Source organism: Drosophila navojoa, chromosome 3 (assembly GCF_054131105.1).
Source record: "Drosophila navojoa isolate 15081-1374.11 chromosome 3, UAZ_NAV_1.0, whole genome shotgun sequence".
Taxonomy (NCBI): domain Eukaryota; kingdom Metazoa; phylum Arthropoda; class Insecta; order Diptera; family Drosophilidae; genus Drosophila; species Drosophila navojoa.
This window is the reverse complement of record NC_142891.1, coordinates 16,635,242-16,656,314: the sequence shown is the minus strand read 5'-3', so window position 1 is coordinate 16,656,314 and position 21,073 is coordinate 16,635,242. Positions and strand designations below refer to the sequence as shown.

The following is a 21,073-nucleotide window of genomic DNA, read 5'->3' as shown; positions in this document are numbered from 1 at the left end:
TATATACAGTGTCCATTGATTAGGGGTGCATAAAAGCTTTGGCAATGGCGCGCGATAATATTGATATTCAAATATCAGCTCCGAAGTTCAAGGTTTTGATCAGATAATGTCTCGTCATTCTGATTATTTTCAATTTAATTAAATTCAATTATTGGCATTGCTATTCAAGTTCATTATCAATAAGATTAAAAGTTGTTATATTCATTCATTTTTTACTTGTCCATTTTATTCGAATTTATTTCTTAAAACGACTTAATTAGTTATTTAAATGATATATATACATATGTATAGTGCCTATATGCATATGAGAAATATATAACCGTATAAAATATACATATTCGCTATTACTATTATTACTACTATTATTATTATTATTTTTTTTTTTTTACATATTTTACATGTAGTACAGCAACAAGTAGAATTAGTTAAAGTATCACACGCCGATTTAAAATGGTTGTTCACTTGAGCTAAGCGATAAGTAACATAAAATCACATTTAATTTATATTAAGCTCAAAATACTAGGCCACTAATGAAAACCAAATCAAACTGATTTGAGCTTATGCTTCAGCGTAAAATAGGCCAATATCTTGAACAACGTTATGTGGCCCAAGATCATCATGATGTTATAGCCAAAGTCGCCCTGTTCCATGCCAAACTGACGCAGCACCGTAATCGCATTTCTGTCAAGGAAAATCTTTATAAGTAAATATGTCTTTTGAAACACGAGCTTAAAACATACTTGAAATGACAGTAGAATTCGGTGGGTGGACACTCTAGCTTATCGCGCTGATTCCCATATAATGATACAACCATATTCTCTAGAGCATATCGCATTGGCGAAAGAGCAGCTATGAATCGTAAGGCTGCGGGTATGTGATTCAGCAGGATCAGGAAGCCCGAAAACATGAGCATAAAACATGTCGAAACAGCTCCAACAAATGTGCCATTCTGCGAGAAGAGAAAGCATATATTAACACATATTATCAGATGATATATATGGTTCTATCTTACCACCGGGTTAAGTAAGGTGCCCAGGAACACGCCCAAGCCATCTGCGCAGATAGTTACGACAACAGCAGTTAGCAAATATTTTACAAAGCGATCTAATTCAACTGGCTGATCGGTCATCAGATATCCAATGGTTATATAGACTGTCGAGAAGATTATCTGCAAGTGCATGGAATATTAGATATAGGAAAAATCAGAGCCATAATCTGATTTGATCAGATATAAGCTTACATGGACTGGCGTGGATGTTATCAAGGTGGCCACATAGTAGGTTCTCAGTTTGTACCAATTGTTGAATGTTTCCTTTTTGATTATCTCAATTTCCAGGGGATCTATAAACAATGTATTTTATTATAAACATAGAGGAACTATATTTGATTACACTTACAGCGCAAGATGCCAGGCATTATAGTCGTATACCAGAGATAGACACAGTGTATCATAATCATGCCCACATTTGATATTTGCTTCGTCGCATTAATGCCGGAATCGCCAAAGAATAGTCCAATCATAACGGCACTCAGAATATGCATGCCCAGCTTCAGATATGTCAAAGTCTAGTAAAAATAACAAGTAAATTAAATTTAAATTAATTATAATGGCCCATTTAAAAATAAACATTTACATATATAGTCCAACAATAACAAATCATTAAAAGCTGCCGTATAATTATGGGTAGAGGGCAGCTACCTATGTATGTTTGATCTTCATGTCCAGCCCGCCAAACAGCAAAACTTTCTATTTAGAGAACTAGCTCCATATTAGGTAGGTAATTAAGTCATTATTCATAGCTGTGTGTATATTCAAAGTCTTGAACTATGAATATACATTATTATAGGTATGAATATTAATGAGTTTACTAATAAAATAAGTATTTATTTTTTTAAGTTTAAGTATTATTTGTGTAAGACATCCTAAGCAATTTTCAATAATTGTAATTCCATTTCCTTTTCCTATTTCGCTCTTGTTTTTCTAGTTTTTCCTTCATAATTTATTTCCTTCTTTAAGTTCTCTATTTTTCTGTTATTCTGTAACCCAAATCTGTAACTATGTCCCTAAATCTCTGTCTCTTTTAGCTCTCTCTTTCTCTATCTCCTCTTTCTATTCCTCTACTCTCCATCTCTCCTTTCTCTGTGTCTTTGTCTCCTCTCCATCTACGTCTCTCTTCTCTCCTCTGGCGTCTCTCTATCTCGCTCTGTTACCCTCTCTATCTTTCTTTCGTTTTCTTAGGCCTCTCTCTTTTGTTTCAGATTGTGTTTCTCTGTTTCTAATTGCTTTTCTATTTCTATCACCCACTGACGGTACTTCTGATTGGCACAATCTTTCCAGAGGTATTTCAATGTATGTATATAGGAGAAATAAATACACAGCAGCTAAATAATCTCAAGTGTCTGAACAAGTATACATATACATATATGCTTTAACATATGGACATACATATATGTATGTATGAATAAATTAATTCAAGTTCAGGCTACGCAGACCTGGGCACGTCTGATCTCATTGTCTCTTGTAAGCTTTATAAGAACTCTGAGCTCTTTGAGCATATATTTTATGCATTAAGGAAAATTTTACACACCCAATCCCTAAAGAACTGTAGGTGACAGCGTCCGATTAGCAGCCATAAGCGCACCCATTCAGGCGGTGGGTAGGTGTGCTTAATGAGCTCCTTGGCTGACTCAGCCTTTTGTATTTTGGACTGCGTCGCTTGGCCTTGGGTTTGCGATTCGTTGAACTTGGCCACCTGAGTATCGGATGGTGGCTCTGCCTCGTCCTGCAGCAGCTGCTGATCGTATCGCCAGCGTGTGTCTCTGGCACCTGCGGTCAAGGCCTCAGTGTGATCATCGAAGTCCCCGTTCACGCACTCCAGCACTGTCACGTGACGACAATGACATTTTTATGATCAGTTAAGGGCGGACGCCAATTAGTGGTGTAGGTCTACTTACAGAAATCGGCTGGATTGTGATAGGCGGGGCACTCGAGTCCGATCGTTTTCAGAAACATCACCGTATTTTGGGGCGTGCCCTGATAGGTGCATTGACCAGAACTCAGCACGTAGATCAGGTTGAACAGATTGTAAATGTTTGTCGATGGCTGGTGGATTGTGCACACAATGGTGCGTCCCTCATTCGCCAGTGTCCGCAGCAATTGTATGGTATCAAAGGAAGACGAGCTGTCCAGGCCACTGTGAAGGGATACAGTCTCAAGGTTAATGCTACATCTGATCGTGCTGTTGTTGCAGTTGCTTACGTTGTGGGCTCATCTAAAAATAGCACAGCTGGATTGTCAATTAGTTCCAGAGCAATAGACAGGCGCTTTTTCTGGCCACCGCTCAGCTTTGAGCATCTTGTCTGCTTGGCCTTGGTCAGTTTTAATGTGTTTAACAAGTGGTCGATCTGAAAGGTATGGAAGAAAACGGGTTAAGGACATTAAGGGAAGTGGAATATTCGCAATGGGAGCTTTTTAAAAATTGCCAAGTGATTTAATCTGGTTTTTAAGGGAGCTTTTATATCATGTTAAGTGAGACTTGAAAAGCCTTAATTAGGCATAGAAGAATTTTTTTTTAGAGTAGGTTGACAACATAAATGGAACAGATAGACTACTGCGGCTTCACAGAGCTTTAAAATTCTTTCAATTAAAGCATATCAGATTTTTAATAAAGCTTTGTTGGCATTTTAAGTATATTTGAGAAGCTTCAAGACGACTTATGTTGATATTAGATTTGAGTAGCTTTTATAAGAACTGAAGTATATATTGAAGAGTGTTGGAAAACCAAGCAAAAGTACAATTATAGTCAAGTTCCACATAACTTTAATAGTAATATATACATTTGTAAAGCTAGAAGCCGCACTCTTTACGCTACAAATCAGAATACAGTGCAAGCTAATAAACAATTCGCTCCAGACCTTTACGTAAAGCGTTTAAATTATTTTTAAGATATGATCAAAAATTTCTTCTAAAAGCTCTACAAATTTCTTAAAGCTGCTAAAGTTATTTCAACCATTTAAGATAAAGTTAAGTTAAAGCTATAAATCATTTGATTTATTGCAAACAACTAAATGCTACTAGAAGTTGCTTAAGGCATTTAAAAGCTCACTCAAGCGCATGTTGGCTTGATGGAGTGTTCTAGTAACAAATTCTCTTATTCGGTTTGATCTGAACTCTTACCAAAATGCGTTTTTCCTTCAGACTAACACACTTATTGGATATCTTAAGTGCGGCTGCTAGAAGCATCGTCTCCTCCACTGTGAAGAATGGATAGAAATGATCATCCTGCATGATGTAGGCGCACAATTTGCGTGCCTTGCCGATTTCAATGGTGCCCGAGACACCATTTTTGGTGAGGCCCGTTAGAATGTTCATAAGACTAGATTTGCCGGCGCCCGATGGGCCCATAATAGCAGTCATCTCGCCCGATTTGAACGTACCGGTAATGCCCTTGAGCACCGATTTCTTTTCTGCAAGCAAATTGCGAATATTTAATATAAATAAAATAATGCAAATATTTCAAAAGAGTTCAGGTAAGATTTGTATACGCTTTTGTGATTGTATTTACGTTTTACACACCTTTCTGCTTCGGCTCTTTGACCTGGTAGACCAGATCTTCAAAGTGTATGTCGATGCCATAAACAGTTTTTAATAGCTTGCTACTATCCATGTTTATTTGTTTCTAATCAATTACTTCTCACTGACTATGTGAAGCTATTTGTTCATCTGTTTTAATATTAATGGTGAAATGTTTCGTTATTTTTTTTTTATTATTATTATTTTTTTATTTAACTCGATTCGTTGTATTTCAGAATTCACTTTGTTTTAAGGTCGCTTATTAAATGCTTTTGGCTAATGCATAATCATTGCTGCAATGCAATTAGTTTCAATGTAAGCGAGCCCCTCTTGCACAAATGTTTAATTACACGCTCTAAACAATTACAAAAAAAAAATGTAAATTAAAAATTGTAAATCAAAAAAACAATGATGACAAAACACTTTAGGCTTCAGCCTGTTTCATTGTAATTGGAGCGCGAACTGAACTGACATACACGCGGGGCCGAGCTCTTGAACCGCTGAACCGTTGCATAAAACTGCCAAACACCAACCACTCAACCACTGCTCAAGCACCGAGCCGCCAAGCCACTGAACCGACAAACGAACAGCTGTTGACTGCGGAAGAAGCGACTGGGCGGCAGAGCCGACAGCAGAGGCAGAGCCAGCGACAACTGCGCAGCCGCGTCGACGGCCAACGGGGACGTCGACTGCGCAGCCAGCTGTGCTTTATAAAACCAAAGCAAAATCCAATAAATTAAATCCTACAATAACAATGAAGAGACCAGCAGCAGCAACAACAACAACAACAAGAGCTATCTGCTATAATACGCATATCCAAATCAATTTGGCAATGCAAAACGCGTCGACAGAATGACAAAAACAAAATCAAAATTGAAAAATAAAGTCAACAATCGAGCTACGGGAAACCAAAAATGTTCAAGTTTAAAGTTTTGGACGTAGACATTATTTTGGGCGAACAGAACACGCACGCACACGCACACGCACACGCACACACACACATACACACATTCGAACTGTCTATTTGGCTAGTGAGTCAACGGCTATATACATACATATCTACAAGTGTCTATGGAAGACATAATAATAATTATAAAAACACATAAAATGTGTCCCATAGAATGAAATAATTTGCGAACGACCTTCCCGTCATTGGTCTAACACGACAATGCTCAAAAGCGTGGAGCAGAAGAGGAATGCGTACTCTCGCTTCGCATATTATGAATATTATTATTATTATTTCTGTAAATATGTAGGCAAACATCAAGTGTAAATAGCGTTGGAAATGGGACAGCACCGAATATTTGAATATACTTCAGACTTTGAAAGAGTAAAAATTTGAATATATTGGAAAAGTTGCAAACAAATCTAGCCAAACTTCTATATGAAAACCAGTTTGCTGTTTTTTGCTTTTTCTTTTGTATTGTTTTTGATGAACCGTCTCGATTGTTCCATAGCATATCAAAAATGAGAAGATGGTGTTAGATAATAAGCTGATAGATAATAAGCTGAATAGAAGACAATCGTATATCGCACCTACATATATTTTATTTCTGTTTAAATAGATGCTGATATTTTAATAATGCAGAAATTTATTCAACTTACTTTTGTTTATCAAAAGTCATTAAAAATATACAAATCAATTAAATATTGCTTACTTTCTAAGTAAGCATTAAACTGGTTCGAAATATGTGCCAAAAGTGAAACAATTCAGAAATAAATATAAAAATGTAGAAAATAAAATAAAACAATATGTAGATAAATAATACAAAAAAAAAATGTTTACTTGAATTTATAAATATATTTTTAATATGTATTATTTTAAAGAAAAAAATGTTTACTTGAATTTATAAATATATTTTTATATATATTAAAAAAAAAAAAAAAAACTAATAAAAATTCAATTATTAATTATTATTTTTAAAATTCTTATTTGAATAATAAATCCATAATAATATAATTTACTCGGTATATGTATATATTAATATTAATTTATTATTATTGATATAAACGAATTTTTAGATTATTAATCGGAGTTATTTATTAATTAAAATTTTATATAAGCATTTTTGAAATTTACTTTTTAAATGAATATTTTAATTTAAAAAAATGTTTTAGATTACAATCAAATCATTATTCATATTATAGCTCTATGAGAACTTCGATCATTTACTTGATTGCTGAATATTTGTAAAAAATTTAACACCCACTCGTAGATGACAAACAACATTCGTTAGTTGAGCATGCCCAGTTTTTGTTTAATCTCTTGTCAGCTCATAATAAAATTTACCGCAATGCGCGCATGAGCTGGTGACCAACAAGAGGCTGATAGTAAACGACGCGTCGTAGAACAGACAAGCGAGAGCAACAGCAACAGCAACAGCAACAGCAGCAGCAATAGCAACAACACCAGCAGCAGAAATAGCTAAGACAACAACCTCCGTGGATGAACAACTTTGAAGAGATATGGTATTTGTTAATGGCATTTGTGGACATCAAGTAGTCGTCAAACAGAAGTGAAACGACAAAAAATGGCATAAATTGCAAAATTCGAATTACACAAACAACAACATGCCGAAATTGGTATGGAAAATAAAAAGAGAACCGTCAAGACCATCGCGGTCGCTGCACAATAGCATAAACAACAGCAACAACAACAACAACACCTGTTTTAGTAGCACTTGAATGTCGACGGTTCGGCGACCGTCGCGTCGCGTTTGAAAACCGCGAAAAGTGAATCTGAAGTAGCCGCCACGCTGTTTGCTGCCTCTGCAGCAGCTACTGCAAGGGGCGAAGGGAAGTTGTCTACAATATTACTATAATAGAGCCACAGCCGGCAGTCTTTTGTCAGTTTCTTGTTTTAGCTCTTGTTGTGCTGTTAGTATACTCTAACAGCGGGCATAATGGAAACGTATAAGGCCCATCAAGATCCAAGACTACTGCCGATAGTCATATTTGTATCATTTTTTTGTTGATCAATCTTATGCATGTTGTGTTTAGGTGTTCCATAAAATTTGACATTTCTTAGCTCTTCCCAAGGCTATTTAATTAGTTTCTGCTTTTTAATGCAGTCAGTACAGGAAGTGATTGGCTTAAATAGTTGTCATAGCTATCGTAAGATTGATCGGTCGCAATTAAACCTCACATGCCTATGCACCAGCAGACCTTACATGCCTTTTACATGCTTTTTTTTAATTACTAAGATATTAAAATTCTTATGACGATCGAGCTACTATTAGACAAGTTAATACTAACATTGTATTCTAACATTGTATACACAAATTTAGTTTAGTATACATACATATTGTTGGAAGAGAATATTTACTGTTATTAGAATTTAAAAAAATCTTTTTAAATTTTCTAGAGCTTCCTTTCTTTAGCCCAAGCAGTGCTCATTCTTCAAGCAACTCTCAGCTGGCAGTGTATACAAATTTCGTTGTACAAATTATGTTTTTTTATGACGTTTGTTTTTGTTTGTTTCTTATTTGTTTTACAGCATTTGTCGCCGGTTGCGCAATGAAATTCCTGCGCTTTGAATGCTCTCGTCCGCAGCCTCAGACTGTCTTTAGAATTTTCGTTCATTACTACGTGACCAGTGTGGAAGTAATGACTCAAGATCTCAATGCACAGCGCTTACAAAAGAGGCTTTTGTGAAATAGGTGTCAATAGAATGCCACTTGGCGATTAACAAAGAGCTGCGCCTTTTAACCAAAACTAAGGCCAGCAGTCCATGCGGTTCTCAGGCTGCTATCAAATTTACCATAATTAAGTTCCGGATTGGGCTCACTCTATATAATATATAGACCATTTTTCAATGTAATAGTATGCTGTCCTTCGTATGCATAGTTGAACTGCAGGTCGCTAGTGCAATAGACAAATGTAAATATATATATTGTGATATATATTTATATATATCTATCATGTACTCGATACCTTGGGAACGCAAACACTTGACCGACAGCCGGCACGGCCACTTGCTTTCAATTAAAGTAAATTGTATTAAGATTGTCGTTGGCTTTTACACATTTTTTATTACTTGAATATCTAATGGAAATAATTATATGCTTGACAAATGGACAGGCAAGCGTATCTCTGTCAAGACGTTCCCTATAGAATATTAGTTGGAAATCTTTACGATTTTCTAAGACTTTAACTCTAATGTGAAAAATGTGTAAATAATATTATATATATGAATATGCATGCATTCAGCTCTTAGCATAACACGCTTTGGTGATAAAGATACAATTTTGCAAGCACTAACAAAAAGTAATAAAGATATTTATACTGGTGTGATTAACAGTAATTTAGCACAAAGCCAACAACTATTCGTTGTAAAAAGTAAAGCAAAAAATATAAGCGGGTATGTGATTAGAAGTATATGTATTTCTGTTTCAGATATGATTCAAACAAGTTAAGGAAAATTTACTAGCTAAAAAATAAATAAAAATCTAATAGTACGAGTCTCTGATTAGGATTATAATGATTTTAACCAAAGTATGTTTCGGAGTGTGCTTCATAAAAAGATAAGATTTTACGCTAGACACGTCTAAGAGTTCGTAATTTGTGCAATGAATGGAAAAAAAGGTTTACTGGTTAAGAGATTATTAATAAAAAAGGTATACCCAATATTTCAGTTTCAAGTTGTTTTCTGTTTTAAAATTCTGTAGGAAAATAATAAAAAATTGGGAAACATTAAAGCTTGGAAAATATTGAATTGTTGCAATTATTAAAAATTTGAAAATGTTTTATAATAAAAATACTCTCAATTTAGTACAGATAATTCATTTAAAGTTTTCTTTAAAAAAAAGTTCGAATATTTTACAGAAAGAGTTGGACTGCAAAGAAATTTTAGCACTTAGATAATGAGTTTTTAAAAACCCTAAAAATAAAATATACCAGTCATAAAATTATAGCAAATACTTATATGTTGAACTTTTTTCATAATTAGATAAGATTAGAATGGATTGGAAAAATTTAGAAGCTTTTTAAACTGGCATTTAGATTAGAATTTTAAAGTCTAAAAATGTTAAATATTTTGAAAAGTTTCTACTAAAACATATACTCATAAAATGATACCAGATCAAGCAACAGTGATTTTGTATATTTTCGAATTACTTTATCTACGATCTATTTGGAAAACTCCCCATGGTACAACATCTATATAAGCTTTTGGTTATTTCCATTTGAAATCAAATCGAGCAAAGATAAACACAATCTTTTCAGTTTGTTTCTATTTGTTTAGTGCTTGCATAAACAAAATAATTATACTATTTTAGGGCATTAATTGTATAAACAAAGGAATGAAATGTGTTTAAGATCAAAGTTAGGTACTTAACGATCCCAAAAAGAGCAGAAAACAATAAGAATAAAATTCATAATCATTGCTCGTTCCACGTTTATCGGTTGATCAGTGAAGCTTCAAGGTTGCCGGAATCTGAAATCAGCTAAATACATTTAGCAGACATGATCGATCCCGTCATAAATACGTGTTTAGCTATTGGCATTCCGTATACACAATTTACTGTGAATCATTGTGGAATTAAAAGTGAAATTAAGCGCCAAAAATGAAATAAGCTTCTGATTTGATTAGGTGCGACTAAGGAGATGCACGACTATCTGGTTAAATTTTAATATTAAGTGAGTATTAATTCAACTACTTAGCATGACAATTAGTCAAGTTCGATCGCACCTAGAACAAGTTGTTAATTAACAAATGTCGTCGTTAAAAAGATTGGCTTGGCAAAAGGTCTGTTTACGCTCGAATCGCATATAGTTTTGTGAATGCAACTCTTTAGTACTCAATTAGCCAAGTTCAATCGCACCCAAAACGAGTTTTTAATCTACAAATGTTGTTGAAGCGGAAACCCGAAGCTTATATTACGGTCAAGTTCTCGGGCGATAAATGTGTTACACAAATTCAATTCAGCATGAATTTTTCGGTTTTGTTTTTGTTGTTGCTGTTGTTGTTCTGACCACCTTACAAGTTCTGTCAGCGCTGAAAGAAGTTGATCCGCAAGTTCTTGCCTTGTCATTTCACTTTTTATTTTTCGTATCCTACAGCAAAGCAATTAATGTCAACAGACACAAGAAATATCAGTGACATGAATCGGATTTGTGCTCAGTGCACGTAGCGTAAATTTGACTGACGGAATTATAATTACCGAAAGTTATATTAAAAATTAATCAACAACTAAATAATGATCTCGTTTGTACCGAGGAACCTTGGATAATTCATATGATGTATGTACGGCCCGCTGTTTTATATGCCTGTTTATTTCATTAAAAACGATCGAGAAATTTAATTCAAGCCGTTGGCAATTATCAATTCAAGCTGTGTAGTTAATTACATTATAATGATTAAGTTAGTGCTAAGACTAAAGCCAATAAAGGGTTTGCTTTTGAAGGCGAAACAGGTTCAGTTGAACCAAAAGCTGTTGGAGAATTTCTCAAAGTCACCATTCGAGTTTTTAAATAATTACTGTAATTGATAAATTTTAATCGAATGCAGAGATCTCATAGAGATCTACAGATATTCTACAAAGTAAATACATTATAATGTAATTTGCAATAAAGTGGGGGAAAAAACAACAACTAGAACTAGGCATACCTAGTTGACTTTACCAAACACACAAGCATAAGATTCATTGTAATTTCCATTAAATTCGCAATTCATTCAATATTTCACTTGTAGTCTATGCACAAAACTTTTATCTAAATCGAATTCATTCAGTTATATATGACACACAGGCGAGTATCGCCGTCACAGTCACAGGGCTTTAGATTAATTAATAAAGTGCTGGGTGCAGCTAGACCAAGGGACATAATTTCACAGTCAAGCTAAGAATTTGCCGCAACAGGTGAGGCAGTTACGGAACAGCCATAAAAAGGCCCTAGGAAAAAAGAAAACACTCACATAATTTGCTATTTGCCAATTACAATACAATTTCCAAAGACAAGTGGAGCGCAGCTACAGGTGGCCGGACGACGCCTTTTAGTCATTCACATTGGGGATATAGGGTTTCTCATGCTGGCGGCGGGTTCTATTTGTTTTGTCATGCAGTTTGGCTCAGTACGATAAGTACGCAGAAAGATAAGCGCTAGAGATGGGCGTGGGACGCAGTCAACCCCCAACACACACTCACACACACACACACACACTAGCACACACGGAGACAGAAAGTTACGCACTTTTCATTGCTTGTGTTTCTATTTTCTGTTTATGGATATAAATACGTATGTATGTATGTGTATATACGCGTATATGTATCTATCAAATGTACACACACTACATCGGGTTGGTAGCTTTGTCGGACTCTATGCAAACCGGAGCGTATTGCATTACAAATTGTATTTTTCCACGCCCTCGAGTCGAGGAGAGTATGTTGACGCTCAGTCAGACCCCGACAGCGACCCACTCTGTGCGCCCATTGTTGCTAGTGACAATGATGACAATGATGATGATGGTGTCCGTTGGGACAGACAGACAGACAGGGTCTGGACTTTAAGGGCCATGATATCATCATCAAATGCGATTTGGCAACAATAATTGCACCACTAATAAAATGTAAATAAATATATCAAAGGAAACTCATCATGCACGCATAATTAATTTGTGGCTAACAAGAAGGACGGCATACAGGGCGTATGCGTAATTTGGGCAATACAAATATATGTATACACATATGATGTATGCCATATTGCAAGCCAAATATAAGAAGAAACTTTTACTGAACTTTGATCTACAAAAGAATAATGAATTCTTGATATATTTTTTATGGCGCGTTTTGTGCGTTTGTATATGTGTGTGTGTGTGTGTGCTCCATTTTCTAGATGATTTCATTACACAAAATAAAAGAAATAGAAACTACTAGCTAATATAAAACAAAGCACTCATATCGAAATCGAAACCAAAGCTACAAATAGTTCAATTAGGTTTACATATTTTAGCTGGGGAATTGTGTCAAATACGTTGAATAACTCACAAGTCGTTTTACGCCTTGCTCTTGATATTCAATTCAATGAAAATGAATGAACCACAACGAGCAACGCGAAGAGAAAGAAGAAGAAGAAGAAGAGAAGAAATACTCTTGTATATATCGAATTGACTTCCTACATGCAGTTGATTTTATCTAAACAACACGAATCGTTGCAGAGTTTTGCATAATTTTTTTTTTAGTATTTTCTTGTTTTCTTTACTTATTTATAAAGATGGAAAAACATATATAGCGGTAATTATTATATATGTGAAATGCGAAATTAATTTTTTTTAGATCTGTAACACGCGCGACGACCACTTTATTCAGAATACATATATGTATGGTTATATATAGGTATATATATGTATATATCTGTGCGTTTTGTTCAGTATCTCAAAAAACACTTCCGAATCGCTCAAAATGCGGCGCGAGACTGAGACTGGGTCGACTTTCAGACAGCCATTGGCGACGCCGTCGGAACGAAACGGAACTCGCGCAAATAGTTTCTGAAGCGTTGCGGGGTCTCTGATATCGTATGTAGATATTTACTCATTTTTTCCTATTTTTTTGGAGAGCGCTCGCCTAGGGTCTATCATTGTTTTCCTAATGTTTATTAATAAAAGAACAACAACAACAACAACACACAGACATAACTGAGCGTACAATCCGAGAGCATCTTGCGAGAAATGTTCGCCAGTCTCTGTTTTTGTTTGGGGTGCTCAATGTGTCGCCGCTGCTCTCAAGTGATTTGTATAGAATTCTCTGTCCCTATATGGCATCTCGGGGTCTTGATGCTCAGCTGGCCACAGGTCACAATTGAGTCTGTCCAATAATGTGAATATGGCTTAGTTTAATTGACCGGTTGAACTTGTTAGCTATTTAACATGAAATAGCTAAATAGAAAGAGAAAAACTAGCATATGCTTAGTAATTCACTAATTATTACTCGTGTTTCCCTGTAGGCTGGTTAAGATGGAAATTAATTTCGAAATTCTGTTGATCTATGTTTTTTTTTTCCATTTGCACATGTATTTTATTAGTCTAATCTAGTAATTTCGGACGGCTAGCTTAAATTCTTTTTTTGTACATTTTTTTTTTGCAGATAAGCTCTATAATATAGCTATTGATAGTAGTACACGCTTCTCATTGATATACGTATGGCATTGAAAAAATTGCTTTAAATTAAATTCGTGTTTCATTTATATAGTACTTTTATATTTGTATATGCATGTGTACAAGTTCAAAGCTTAATTATTTAATCAAAAAATGAATTGACAATAAAATACGAAATATGTATATGAGAAGTAAGTATATTAAGAGATAACACTATGTAAATTCATTAAAGACTATTTTATTTCGCTCTTATTTAGTGCCAATTAAAAGCTGGAATCAAAGATGCTTCCGTCTATTAAAAATTAAATATTATATATTATATAATATATATAAAGGGTTTACACTTAAATTTATTTTTGATTTTTTTTACGAAATACTTTTTTTTATTTTATTTTTTTGTCAAGTCTTTTTTTTTATGGAAATCGGAGTTCGGCATATAATTTATTATATTTACTCTGATTGCTAAGATATTTCAAAATACAATTTGAATGAATTTAGCAATAAATTTGCTCATTGTTAATCAGCAAGAAATTAGTATCAATACATTTGCATTCTTGAATTGACTGCAATTGGAGATTATTTTATTTTTAACGTATTAATGATGTGATTACTATATACATATATTATTTTATGTATATATGTTTTTTTTGCAACAAATTGTTTGATTTAGATATATTTGTAAGAATCATTATATTTTTCTAAATTTCGTGAATATTTTTGTATTAATTAGAAAAAAATTAATTTTTATAAAATAAATAAAACAGTATTTTATTAAGATGCAGCTGTAAATTTCGAAATAAGAGTGCTTAACTACATAAGTAATGCGCATATAACACATTCACATTATACTGTCCTCACCGAATGAGTTATTACGGTGATTCTGCCTGAACTTTGAAATGGGGCAAGTCAGACCTTAGCCATAAGCTATGTTTTCTAAGTGCGGCTACTACATTTCAAAATTGTTAGCACCGTGCCAAAACCACAACTAAACTTTAAGAGTTGAGCTCACTTGCTTTTTATAAATAATCACTTAACAATTGTTATTATCAAAGGTTCGGCTAAAGATCAGGCCGGATGCATCACTAATACGACACATACGCGAAGGGCGTTTTTCAATTCGTAGGCATACCTTTACACGTACTTGCTATAATTTAATAAATGCTTGATAATAACGTATTACGCTGTGGAATATGCAATTAGTTGTAAAATTCCGGTTTTTTCTAACCCTTGCTTCAACACGACTGCCGCCTATAAAATGAGCAATAACATTCAATCACTGAGAATAAATACATCGCGGCATTACATCAACTACTTGATGCATTCTCCAACTCTCTTTGAAATATCCTCGAGCCTCAATAATAATCTAATAGCCACTAGATAATTTCCAAGTGATTTACAATACAATTTTATATTAGTTTGTTGTATTCATTTTGACCCAGGCCATTTATATTGCGGGCTTTATAACTAATTGCTTGGGTTCATATGATAACTGATAGGGCCTTATCAGGAGAAAGTTAAATGAATTGGCCCACGCACACCCCAAACATATTAGATTATTCAATACAGCGAGCCCTAGCACAGATAAAAATCCAATTTACTAGTATCGAACGTGGTAGTGAAATTATATCAAAGGCACTTCACTAATATGGTATTGATTAATATTTAGTAGGCAGCTTAGTTTAGTCTAGTCATCATTATAGATAATGTTGTTTATTGCATTTTTAATATATCTTAAATATACCCTTAGACTATTGTTTAATATTATTGTTTTTTATTATTTTTTATCACATACCACTTGCCTTTCTATAGTGCTCAAGTGTTTATATATATAGTATTCAGCATATATAGTATTCATTGCGGTTGAGATATGCGTTTAAGCTTTCATAATAATGTACAATTTGTTAGTCATTGTTAAAATATAAATTGTTGAATATAAATTTAAAGCACTTCAATGCTGGGCTGCAAAAGCAAAAACATGTTTTTGTGCTTGTTTGGCCATTTGGGGGAATTGAACTTTAATGAATGGATCACATATTGTTATAGATTTTATTCATTATCTTTATATTTGATTTGACAATAAAAATATACAGAAACTTTGTCAAAGAACTTATCTATTAAAGTTTGCAAATCAATATTAATAAGTGCCCCAATCTGCATTATTTTTTTTAAATTTCCCATAAACAAACGTTATTAACTACATTCATCGCGTTTGCGATTCGGCTCCACTTAAGTTAACAAAACCAATATACTTTTATTTTCAACTTCGTGAGCGAGTATACGAAATATTTAACATATTTTTTTTATTTAAATATAAGCAGAGTATATTAACTAAACTAATTTATATCGAGATAAAATACATATATTAGACTCGATTTGTAATTTTCGAAGGTTAGTTAGTGATTTACTGATTAATATGTATACACATAGATTTATATTGGGTGCCTTCAGCTAACAAATATTTTTCGCCTAAGTCTCCAAAGAATGCAGTCTATTCTATTTAAAGTTTATAGTAAAAAAAAAAAACCAGTTGCTAAGTCAATGCTGCAAAATACAATAGTGGCTAAATTATATGTGCAATATTTGTTTACTGTGCGTTTCGTGTACTAAGAAACAAAACATGCTTACACGAGTGTGCGTGTGTGTATGTTTGTGTTTGTTATTCAATAGAAATAATAACAACAATAAAATCAAGCACAAAACTCAAGCTGAGGCGGCAAATTTCGCTGCGTGCCTGATTCAACATGCGATCGCAAACGCTTTTGACATTGACATTGAAAACGAACACCGAACAGGCATACATACATACATACATATATAGAGACGCTACATAAGCAACAGAGACTATCCAACAACCGGCTGGCCTTCTCTGCATAGTAATCAAACAACAACAACATTAGTTAACAGGCTTTGACTCTTTGGCAGAGCTACAGCTGACCAAAATATAATGTTTTAAAATCAGCTCCCGCTGCGTATCTCCCTCTCTCTGTCTCGCTAGCCATGCATTAGCCGCAAGGTAGAGCCGGCTTAAAGCGGGGGAGCTGAAAACTCGAATAAAATGTCGTCACGACTCGGTTGACTGAACTCGCTCAATATTTATACATATATATACATACTTAAATACATTTATTCCTATCTGTTAAGTTGTGAGCATTTAAATGAATTGCTGCATCGGCATATACTATAAATTAGCAAATCTCGCTTCAAGTTTGAAACATTTATATTTTGCTTAACAAATTTTGAACACTTTATCATTATTTTGATTATAATTTTTAGCTGTTGAATTTAATAGATTTTATGAACTTCTGAGTGTAAAGTGCTTGATTTTTGATTTAAATAGCCGTATGCATTTATTTTAATTCATAATTTTTAATATATTCAAGGTGTTTTTATTTTTTTTATGGAATGTCAGTTTTAATTGGATATTTATGATTTTAATTTATTCTTATTTTTCAGAACTAGTTTTGTACATCGAAATTTTAAATTTGTAGTGATTTAAAAGATGTTGATTATGATTTTTTTTTTGCTATATTTTTTTTTTTAAGTTTAAAAAATATTTGCACAAACGCTATCAGCTTTTTCTGAATAGAATAGCAAAGCATTTTTGTATATGATTTCTATTAAATCTTTTGGTGAATGAAAATGTGAGAAATATTTGTTTTCTATTTTCAACCATAAAAATGTAATTTAATACTTGCAAATATTTTCATCCCATTTAGTGTGAAGCGTTAACTACTTATTCTAAGTTGACAACTTGTAAGGCCATAAGATCGAGCCTCTAATCCGTTTATCGTTCTAGCTGTCTAGTTGATAACAAGCTGTGCTAATGCCTTAAGTGGCTAAACTTTGATTTGTTTTATTTATAGACAAATATTATTGCGTTTATTTGTAAAAATGATTTGATAATATTTTCGCTTAGGTCAATAATTAAACGTGCTAAATATTTCGATTTATTACCTATTTGGATTGACTTTTACTTTCAGCCAAATGAGAAATAACTTTGAGATGTGACATGATTTGATTCTAAATTGTATATTCGAATATGTTAGACGCACTCTAGACACGACAACTCAATTACGAATACGTGTGGATAATTACAATGTGGGTTAAAGAACTTTAGCCGATCCGATGACGGGAAAATCATTAAGTAATGCATAACTTATTCGATTTTCGCTCATTCAAATTGCAAACACGTTTCGCAGACTAATAAAAAAATCGAACTAATCGAAATAAATTTGAATTGTAGAACAGTTTGTAATTGTTAATAGTTCCCTTACCTTTGGATTGGGGTATTTCCACACGGTAGCTGAGATTCTTGAATCTGATGCAAGTATCCATTGACCCTAGCATATTTTTTTCCCTTGAGTTTGCAAAGTGCCTATAAAAAACAAAAAATATAAAATTTTGTTTTTGAGCAACCTTTAAATGTAATTAAAACAAGTAAATGAACTCTTGACGAGACTGCTCAGTTACGAGATGCCCTATGTGCATTTGCTAAACCACAGATCTCGAATATTTGATATGTGTTTCTTGCAAATTTGATTGAAGGAGGAAGGGTTGAGGCTGAAAGTATTTAATCGATAACATTAAATAATTTAGTTATCGATTTTGCGTGTGTTATATAGCCTGAAAAATTTGCAAGTGAATATATAGCTTTTAAAGTTTACATATATTGGGTGCTAAATCAGCTCATCTGCTTTATGAACCCTACCACGCCTCAATCTGCCTGTTACAAATATTTCAACAAAGGCAGTATACCCTGATTACCCATTAAACAATTAAAAGCGCGAATACTGAATTTGTTAATTCGCCTTGGGTGTAAGACTTTATGAATGATTGTTACTAAAATTCGTATTACAGAGCGAAATTAAATGATTTAAGTACGCGTACAATGACTTGGGTGCAATTTAAACCTTTGCCTAATTATGCTTTTGGGCAATAAACCGTATACATACCATGTTTATGGCAGACATTGTTCAGCCAACAAAGCAGGTCAAATTACCCAAACTAATATATGTATGTATGTTGAATATAGGCTTTAATTGTGCGTATATCAAATGCGAATTTAATATTATCTCTGAAACTATGGTGGTTGAAATCTTAGGGATTTGAGCTTTGGAATTTGGATTATATAATCGCGTTGGTAGTCGAAAATTAATAAAATGTGGCTAGGATATGAGCCTAAGAGAGGCGTGGGACTGTAAACTTTTTACTTAAAGCAAAGAAATTGAGATATTGGTATTATTTTGATATTGAGAAAGAGTTAAAAATCTCAAAAGTTTTCGAAACGTATTTCCGTAACTTGTTTATAGTATGAAATGCATAATTTCTTATGAAACGTTAAAAAAAAATTGCATGCTTCATTTAAACTATTTTAATTACCGTTTTATTCGTGTTCAGTTTCAATTGTGTTTTTTTTACTTTTACTTCCGAGAGAAACGTTTAGCTTGTGTAGTTCTTAGTTTTCAGCAAGCGAATGCATTGAAGTATGCCAAGAGACTGTTCTGGTGTAGTATTGCAGCCACAATGAAGCTGTGCCGCACTTTAAGTAGTATTGACAACCCGTGTTTATGTAGTTTTAGCGGATTTAATTACTAGATGCAATTTAATTAACAACAGGGTGATTAAATATAGCCACGCTGTACCGCAAAACCAGACTGCCTCCGTGCTGGAAGGCTCGGAATCGATGTAAAAATTGCTAAAGCCGCTACGATCTGATATTCCATGAAACAGCATGTATATAGAGAGAGATACATATGTACTTATATATATAAATCAAACGGAAATGTATACGCACTCGAATAGTTTGAGTTATTGTCAAAATGAAAAGTTGTGATTGACTATTGGATATTTGAAAATTGCACTTTATTAATAAATAGAAACTTTGAACTGTTGTATGTGTTGTTAAACAAGAAACATATTCAATTTACAATGCCAATAAATTATTTATATTTCCGCGAGATTGAACTTTTTAATTCATTGAATATACAGTGTAATTTTAGATCAATTGTGATATTTGCTAAGTTAACTGGGGGTTATTACAGGGCCTTTTGCATAGTCCATTAAAATGTATCTTGATAAATATCAGCGTTCAATTTGCAATTGAAATCGGTCCAATTTTGTGTTTTGAATGTATAAATTTAATGTCTGACTACTTTATTAACTCAAATTGTTGATAGCTATATCGTTAATAACTAGCTAGCAAGATAATAAAACAATCATTAGCCTATATCTAGATCGCTTACACATTAAAAACGGGCTATATAAATTAGGCCAATTAGATAATTATAGATGAAAAAATATTGAAATTATAATATACTTTGATTTCACATTTTCAATTTGTCCGGGCATACAAATATTTAATTTGAAGAATGTCATGCTCGTTGCGGTATATGTCTTTGCTAACCGAAAAGCTTTTACGCTATGTGTCAGTGCAGTTTCTTACCATTTCAAGTTACTCTTAGCATTTGCGGTTTATAGCAATTAGCTCTTTGCATAGCGTAGCGAATACACAAACCTAATTTTATTATAATGTGACTATTGCGCTGTTGAATATAATATAATATATAATAATATATATACAAAATATTTGAAGGAATAAACTAAATAGAAATATATATTATTAAATCATTACTTAAAAAATTACATTATTTATTTAAATAATAAACTATATTTTAAATGGTAATACCAGTATAAGAGTGACTGCCAAATGTAAAAAATAATATTGATCAAATATCTTAAATAACAGCAATATGCATACTGATTTTTCTTTAACAAAGCCTGATACAATTTGTATTTCACTGCAAATTCTGAAGGCCTTAATCAGAATTCGTCTTCAATCACAGATATTACGTTAATGTGCCCATGAACCAAATTAAATATATATTCTGAATGACTTGAATAGCTGAAGGCATTCGCATTCGCATTCGCATTCGACTGATGGCCCAGTGATTGAACCAAATAAAAATATCGGCAAACAGACTGAATTATTAAATAGGAATTGTCGGCAATGCCAGACTTCCAGCCTTGTCCTCCAGCCAACACCCTTGCTTGTCTGCCTGTTGGGCTCCATCATTATATCAATCTGTGGCAACATTTCGCTATTTGTCGCTCGTTTTAGGCGTAACAGTGAATGGGGCGAAGGTCTGGGTGTGTGCGAATTGTTTGCTTAGTTTGGTTTGCTTGGCGCACTAAAAACCTCTTGTGATTTTTTCAATCAAAATTTGAAAGCCAGCATAAGCTGCATAGGATTTGCCGAATGTGTCCTGCCAATGATCCTGGCAGCAGCAACAGCAACAGCAGGAGCAGCAGCTACCCGCGAGGCTCTTCGTCTCCATATGCCTTATGTGCGTGAATTTGCTTTGTCTTATTTTCATTTCGTTATACTTTGGCATTTATTTGTTGCCTGCTATCTA

The 21,073-nt window shown here is 33.6% G+C and overlaps 1 protein-coding gene across 5 annotated transcripts; it reads right to left on the bottom strand.

The window, feature by feature from the left end:
- Nucleotides 1-192: 192 nt before the first annotated feature.
- Nucleotides 193-18,036, bottom strand: LOC108649446 (ATP-binding cassette sub-family G member 1). Of its 5 annotated transcripts, none has more exons than XM_089256777.1 (11): nucleotides 12,770-12,999; nucleotides 4,577-4,928; nucleotides 4,178-4,467; nucleotides 3,260-3,405; nucleotides 2,956-3,194; nucleotides 2,589-2,881; nucleotides 1,398-1,566; nucleotides 1,241-1,341; nucleotides 1,013-1,168; nucleotides 741-949; nucleotides 193-681 (listed from the first exon to the last, which is right to left on the bottom strand). In XM_089256777.1, the coding sequence occupies exons 2-11, from the start codon at nucleotides 4,665-4,667 to the stop codon at nucleotides 543-545; spliced, it is 1,833 nt and encodes a 610-aa protein (XP_089112903.1). In that variant the 5' UTR covers nucleotides 4,668-4,928; nucleotides 12,770-12,999; the 3' UTR covers nucleotides 193-542. The 5 variants fall into 5 exon arrangements, with proteins under 5 accessions (XP_089112903.1, XP_030240952.1, XP_089112904.1 ...); XM_030385092.2 differs by having other exon boundaries at nucleotides 4,577-4,866; XM_089256778.1 differs by lacking the exon at nucleotides 12,770-12,999 and adding an exon at nucleotides 12,687-12,701.
- Nucleotides 18,037-21,073: the final 3,037 nt, after the last annotated feature.

Bases quoted from the DNA above. Each gene is read 5' to 3' on its own strand.
- LOC108649446 (XM_089256777.1), bottom strand. From the start codon at position 4,667: ATGGATAGTAGCAAGCTATTAAAAACTGTTTATGGCATCGACATACAC. The intron at 4,468-4,576 runs GTGTGTAAAACG...ATTTGCTTGCAG, and splicing joins CAAAGAGCCGAAGCAGAAAG to AAAAGAAATCGGTGCTCAAG. The intron at 682-740 runs GTATGTTTTAAG...TTTCCTTGACAG, and splicing joins GAATTCTACTGTCATTTCAA to AAATGCGATTACGGTGCTGC.